Here is a 7500-nt window from a genome sequence, read left to right as displayed (position 1 = left end):
CCTCTTCCTCCTCTTCCTCCTCCAGTATCTGAAAGAACAGAGCAGTTTCCCCGCCCCTCTAGTTTTCCTCTTTTTTTCCTTTCATGCTCTCAGACACATGCATAAGCACTCGCACGCACGCACACACACACACACACACATGCACTCACACGCACGCGCACACACACATGCGCACGCACGCACGCCCACACGCACGCACGCACGCACGCACGCACGCACACACACACACACACACACACACACACACACACACACACACACACACACACACACATGCCTTCTTTAACACATTAGCTCATTGAGGAAGTGCACATACAAACACACACATGCTCAGTAGCTCACATACGTATATAGACTTTGTACACTTGCCCACAGACACACTCAGGGCAATAATACACACAGCCCTTCAATTCCCCTGCAGGGCCTATGGTATACATGGCATTTCACATCAATTCATACAGTAATTTTAAATACAGCCGACTTGATGTGTCATATTGATTTTAACTCTCCAGTGTCAAATGAACCACTTACTGTATAACAGTGTCTCTATATCTTTGATATATTTGATGTCATCTTTTTACCCCTGTATCTCTTTTTCTTGGAGATGTATTCGATGTGTCATCTTTTTCTCCCCGGCACTAGAAATTTCCTTCGAGGAAATGTTTTTCTGTTTTGACGTTTTTATTGCCCGCCTCTTAGGCCTTTAATTAAGGCGTCTTGGCAAGACGGTCTTGACACTTACTGGGCTTCCGTCAAATGCTGGTTATGTAGAGACATTTATGTTGTGCAAAGGCGTCATCTTTGAGGGCAAAATGGCAGCACCAACCCCTTCCCCCTTGTACTGCTGAGTTTGCACAAGAAAAAGCAAGATATTTTTGTCACATTGAATTTAGGGCTGGGCGTTATGGCAAAAATATAATATCACGATTTTTTTAACATAAAATCTCGATGCCGATTTTTTTAATCACGATTTTCCATCTAAAAAGATAAAAAAAAAAACAAATAACAACCCAGACATTTTACATACTTGCAATTTATAATTAGTAATTAATTAAATGTAATCACACAATCTTGTACTCGACTTCAGGCTTCACGATTTAATATTGTCCACCCCTAATTGAAATTAAATAGTGGGTCCTTTTTTGGTAGGGCCTTTCTTGTCCTCCAGTAATATTGGTTGTAGCATGTCCCTCCTTATCCTCCGTTTGTCATACACCCTAGCTACTGTGGTTTTCAACACACATGTTCATGCAGTGACAACCTTTCTGAAATTAGGTCAAATAAAAATGGAGCCTGTTGGAGTTGATCTGGAGACGGTGCATTCTTCACATGGCTGTGTAATTGATTGGTCTACCCCACATCTCCCTCTCGCATCTCCTGGCTGTTGACAGGTTGATGGTAAAAAAAAAACAATACAGACTTTATTATTGTTATATTTTGTGTTGGGTGTGGGGGGAAATCTTGCCTGCCTATCTAAAAGTGTGTGTCTGTGTGTCTGTGTGTCTGTGTGTCTGTGTGTCTGTGTGTGTCTGTGTTTGTGTGCTGTGTCTGTGTGTCTGTGTTTGCGTGTGCCTCTCTGAGTGAGTGTGTGCATGGTTATCATGGTTAGTAGATCTCTGGTCTGCTGGGTAGTTGGATAGTTCTTAAGGTGTGTGTCTGTGTGTTTGTATGTGTGTGTGTGTCTGTCTGTCTGTGTGTGTGTGTGTGTGTGCATGTGTCTGTGTGTGGTGGGGGGGGGGTGGATCTCCTCTGGTCTTTCAGGTTGTTGGATGGTTCTTGAGGTGTGTGTGTGGTTGGATGGTTCTTGAGGCTGTGTGTGTGTGTTTGTGTGTGTGCGTGTGTGGTTGCATGGTCCTTAAGGGGTGGTGGGGTTAGATCTTCTCTGGTCTTCCGGGTGGTCTCCCCCAGAGTCCTGGCTCTGCTCTCGGCTGATTAGGTGCAGATAAAGCAAGCGGTGTAACATTACAGCATCCTGGGTGCGCACAGCTCTGCCCTCGTGTGCTCTCCAGGCCTTCCACATGTGCATTTGTTTTCCCACCACAAAGCCTTAAAGGGCTCTCCTCAATGAGAACAATGAACTGTGTGGATTGCAGTTCTATTTCTCTCTCTTGCACTCTCTCTCTCTTGCACTCTCTCTCTCTCTCTCTCTCTCTCTCTCTCTCTCTCTCTCTCTCTCTCTCTCTCTCTCTCTCTCTCTCTCTCTCTCTCTCTCTCTCTCTCTCTCTCTCTCTCTCTCTCTCTCGCTCTCTCACACACATGCACTCACACATACACACACACACACACACACACACACACCCTCTCACACTCTCTCTCTCTTGTTCCCCCTCTCTTTGTCTTTGCTTCTTTTTGGTTGAATGGGGATTCTCCTATGAGAGACGGCTTATCTTGATCCCTGTTCTGTTAGCTCTCGTGGCTCGTGATGCAATGTGGTGTGGGCCACAGTGCTACCCCCCATAGACCAGCAGATCAGCATCTGTTTAGCCGCCAATGCATGACTTGCTCGTCTTTTTCAGTTGGATGTGAATGATTTACACACACACACGCACACGCACACGCACACGCACACGCACACGCACATGCACACGCACACACACACAGGCAGGCAGACACACAGACACAGACACAGACACAGACACAGACACAGACACAGACACAGACACAGACACAGACACAGACACAGACACAGACACACAGACACAGACACACAGACACACAGACACACAGACACACAGACACACAGACACACAGACACACAGACACACAGACACACAGACACACAGACACACAGACACACACACTTCACATTTATCAGAGAAAGAGCCAGTCTCAAATAGCTTAGAAAATAAAAAAACCTTAACCACCATGGTCATGCCTGGAAGAAGCTGGGCTCAGGCATGAGTTGTCATGGCAACAGTTGTCTCAGATTTTTTTTGTTTTCAGTGTTTGTTTCTCCCCCCATCTCCTTTCTGCTTCTCCTAATTCAGTAGTGTAGTATAATATACAAGAAGGAATAATGGTAGGTAGAGCATATGAGGGAACAAGAGACTTGGTGGGGGTTGAGGCACAAAGCTGGAAAACTGTACCGTAAGGTTTATTAGAGAGTTGTTGGCCACCGTGGCTCCTCTCAAGGAAATATTTGTCTCTGTGAATAGATGTTTACTTGTCTTGGTTTTGGACTCCCTACAGTTTTCATCTGCAAGAGTTTAATTTTGTTTAGATACTGATTGTGAAAAAAACTTTCAGCTTTTTAACATACAAGCCCCGTGGGTTTATGTGTAGGAGAAAGGAACTGATGGAGAAACACTAACAATACTTCAACCTTTTTACGATGATTACAGATGTTGTCTCATCCAATTATAATTCCAATGTCTCTAAGCAGGAGAGTGAGGAGGGAGGGGGTTGGAGAGAGGGATAGATAGAGAGATTGGGAAAGGGAGATTGAAAGGGAGAGACATGAAGAAAAGCAGAGGGAGAGGAAAGGATGGAGAGAGAAAAGTAGAGAAAGAGGGGGACTGAGCCCTGAAGGGAGAGACCCTCTCTAATAGATATTTGTAGAGAGTCTGGATTATTTACTCAGGGAATCTAAATATTGAGTTATAGGCCCTGCTGGGGTTTTGTGATGGGAAGGGAAAGACGATGGAGCTGTAACTTACCCCCTCCTCCTCCCTGACGGGAACTTGGTCTTGTTACAATTTTCTCTCCGTGAGCTTGAGTGATGAGTGCAGCAAGAGTCCCAATTGGGGCCGTCATAAAAGAATCTCAGGTATTATTTTTCCTTCTTCCTGTTTTAAAGGAATCTCCTAGCCCAGTTGTGTTTGGTGGCAGATGAAAGTGCGCTGGGTATTGGATGAATGTCTGAACACTTGTTGTTTTTTTCTTTGTGTTCTTGTCTTTTTTTCTGTTATTTTATGTTTTGTTTTTTGTTTTTAGATGGTCTCAGATCTTTTTGACCAGCACCCTTTAAAGTTTGTTTGGCAGTTCCGTTCCCCTGTGGGAGCAGAGGTCCTCCAAAAGTAACTAACACTTTTGCAGAAATCCACAAAAAACAAAGTTGCCAAAAGTTGTTTTTCACTCCCTTTCGGTTTCTGGTCATATCCGTTGCTGTTGTCTGCCTGCGTTTGTATATATTTATATTGTGTCTGTGTTTGCGTTGTATTGCGTTTGTGAGAAGTAATCCTTATCGGGTTCCTGTTTTTTTCCCCAGATGTCTTCATGGCAGTGGAGGATGATGATGAGGAGGAGGAGAAGGTGGACGTGGAGATGGAGCAGCAAGACATCGTGGAGGAGGAGGAGGTGGGGGTCAGAGAGGAGCAGGTGGAGGTGGAGGCACAGACGGAGACTGAGGAGCTACAGCAAGAACCGCAGGAGGAGCAGAAGGCCGAGTCTCAACTGCTAGTAGAGGAGAAGGAGGAGGAGAATCAACAGCAGGAGCAGGAGAAGGAGGAGACGCATCAGGAGCAGACACAGAAGCTGGACGAGGAGCAGGATGTGGAGCATGACTCAGAGCAGCCAAAGGATGAGGGTGAGGATGAGGAGGAGGAGGAGGAGGAGGTAGTGGCTGAGGTTGAGAACAAAGAGGAGAAGGAAGAACAGGTATCAGTGGAGATGCAACGGGGCATGAATGGATCAGCCACTGGGCATGAGGAGGAGCTGGTGGAGAGCCCTTTGGTGCGACCTGAGGAGCAGCTGCCTGCTGTGAAAGAGGAATGTGAGCCACAGACTGAGGAGAAGGAGGAGGAGATGGAGGAGGAGCAGAGAGAGGAGAAGGGAAGGGAGGAGGAGGCGAAGGGGGAGGGGGAGATGGCTGTTCTGATGAAGGAGAAGGAGGCGGTGGATGAGGTTATGGAACAGGTGACGGTGAGGGAAGAGAAAGAAGAAGGAGAAGAAGAGGTGGAGGGAAAGAATGAGTTGATGGAGAAGGAGCAGGGGAAAGAAACAGAGGAAGAGGAGATGGTAGTGGCGGAGGAAAAGGAGGATGAGGTGGAGGAGGCAATGGAGGAGGAGCGAGATGTCACACTGGAGCAGGAGGCCAGTGCCAGTCCCATGGTAGAGGAGCTGCAGGAGGAGAAAAAGTCATCTCCATCAGGTACGGGCTGCTGTGGTCACGCTTAGCCTGATTTCTTTGGTTTGGTTTTGTGTATCATATCTTTAAGTGATACTGTACTATTTTTAGAAATAAGCTCATATTACACCTCCCCTTGAGTTTTTCCTTTCTTCTCTACTTCGTCCCGTTCTCTGAGTACGGCTGTGCAAATTTTACCTCCAAGCTAGCAGTTAACATTGAGTCCTATGAGACCAGCTAGCTGCCAGCTGGTCTCATAGGACTCAATGTTAACTGCTAGCTTGGAGGCAAAATATGCACTGCCGTACTCAGAGAACGCTTGAAAGTACTGGAGAAAGCCAAACCCCAATAATTTAACTCAAGGAGAGGTGTAAAATAAGCTTATCTCCAAAAATGGGACAGTATCACTTTAATGTTTATTCAACCATCAGTGATGCATATCATCATTCCCATCCATTCATGCATCATTACGGTGTAGTGCATCATATTTTGTTTTATATGCTGATGTGAGGAAGAGTAGTTTAGATTTGTAAATAAGTATTTTTTGATACCAGAGCAAACAGAACTGGAAGAGCTGTCAATTGTGGAAGACGGGTATCGGGTAAGGAATTTCTGGAATTTGTGGGACTGACTGGCATTCTATTACATTTCCATTCCAAACATTGTGGAAGTGGAAGGGAAAACTCCCATTGTCATTATAACACAGCAGTCCACAGCACACAGTGCACACAACAAAACTGCATTTATGCTTCACCCTTGCAAAATATGCAGCCCCAAACCGCAAGGAAGCAGTGTGGCGGGACTATACCTGAACCTGGTAGGGTTAGGGTTAGGGTTGGTGGGGCAGGTGGGGAGTTGACCCGGTAACCTTTGGGATACAAGTCTGATGCCCTAACCCACTTACCCATGACTGTCCACTGTGTGAGCCATGACAATTAAATGTCTGTAATGTCTGATGATCCCTTTCTTTTTTTGTTGCAGGTGAACCCGCTCAGGAGATCCAGGTGACAGTCACCCTGACCGAGGGCGCAGAATCACCCCAGCACTCCAGCGCATCGCTTGTGGTAGATTCTGACCTCTCCCAGCCCTCGCAGGCCTCAGTGGATAACTCACCGGAGGCAGTGGAGGCCATGGAAACTGAGACTGAGGCAGCGAAGGATGCTTCCGCCGAAATAGTGCCTGAAACGGAGATGGAGGAGGAGAAAGAAGATATGGTGGATGAGCAGCAAGCAGGGAGTCCTTCGAAGGAGGAGCACACCCCATCACCTGAGGTGGTGGAGCAGCTTTCCTCACCTGTGCCGGTAGAGCGACTGCCTTCACCTAGAATGGAATCTCATCCGCCCTCGCCTGCTGTGGAGTCCCATTCGCCTTCACCTGGAGTGCAGGCTCGACTCCCCTCGCCCAAAATGGATGTATCCCTTCTCTCACCTACAGCAGAGGCTTCCCCATCCTCACCTACAACGGAGGTTCTCCCTTCCTCACCTCAAGTTGAGGTTGCCCCATCCTCGCCTAAATTTGAGGTTTCCCCATCCTCGCCTAAAGTTCAGGTTTCCCCATCCTCGCCTAAAGTTGAGGTTGCCCCATCCTCGCCTAAATTTGAGGTTTCCCCATCCTCGCCTAAAGTTGAGGTTCCCCCATCCTCACCTAAAATTGAGGTTCCCCCATCCTCACCCTCAGCTGAGGTTTCTCCACCATCCCCTTCTGTTGAGGTTCTCCCATCCTCGCCTAGAGTTGAGGTTACCCCATCATCACCTAAAGTTGAGGTTCTGCCTTCCTCGCCTGAAGTTGAGGTTCTCCCATCCTCACCTAAAGTTGAGGTTACCCCATCCTCACCTAAAGTTGAGGTTCCTTCATCCTCACCCTCAGCTGAGGTTTCTCCATCCTCGCCTAGAGTTGAGGTTACCCCATCATCACCTAAAATTGAGTTTAGCTCCTCGTCGCCCAATGCTGAGGTTCTCCCATCATCGACTAAAGTTGAGGCTAGCTCATCGTCGCCCAATGTTCAGGTTCTCCCCTCCTCTCCCTCGTCACCTTCAGTTGAGGTTTTCCCATCTTCCCCTACAGTGGACACTCTCCCTTCCTCACTGACAGTGGAGGTCCGGTCTCCCTCACCTGTAATAGATGAGCAGGCCGCCTCACCTGCCGTTCAGGCACATCCCTCGTCACCCAGCAGCAGAGGCATCGAGGTGCCCATGACCCCTTCATCACCTGCATCTGACTCAAACCCTCCCTCACCCATCACAGATTCATGTTCTCGATCGCTTGTCATAGACTCACGCTCTCGATCACCTGCCATAGACTCACGTTCTCAGTCACCTGTCATAGACTCACGTTCTCAGTCACCTGTCACAGAGGTGCTCACCGCGTTACCATCTTCGGAGTCACAGCCCTCATCCCCCAAGGTGGAGGAGCTCACCACTTCACCAAGACCTGGT

General features: G+C 47.7%; 1 protein-coding gene across 12 annotated transcripts in view; it reads left to right on the top strand.

Moving 5' to 3' along the window:
• The window catches only part of kmt2ca (lysine (K)-specific methyltransferase 2Ca), a 244243-nt gene that overhangs the window by 109060 nt on the left and 127683 nt on the right, over positions 1–7500 (top strand). For all 12 annotated transcript variants that reach the window (XM_063206925.1, XM_063206924.1, XM_063206918.1 and 9 more), the window contains exons 13-14: positions 4208–5089; positions 6047–7500. The exon at positions 6047–7500 is cut by the window's right edge and continues 1374 nt beyond it. In XM_063206925.1, the coding sequence (XP_063062995.1) occupies positions 4208–5089; positions 6047–7500 (2336 nt within the window). The remainder of the gene's footprint in view (positions 1–4207; positions 5090–6046) is intronic.

The sequence above is a fragment of the Engraulis encrasicolus genome, chromosome 9, assembly GCF_034702125.1.
Source record: "Engraulis encrasicolus isolate BLACKSEA-1 chromosome 9, IST_EnEncr_1.0, whole genome shotgun sequence".
Taxonomy (NCBI): domain Eukaryota; kingdom Metazoa; phylum Chordata; class Actinopteri; order Clupeiformes; family Engraulidae; genus Engraulis; species Engraulis encrasicolus.
Note: the sequence above shows the minus strand (reverse complement) of the source record. Positions and strands in the feature narration are given on the sequence as shown.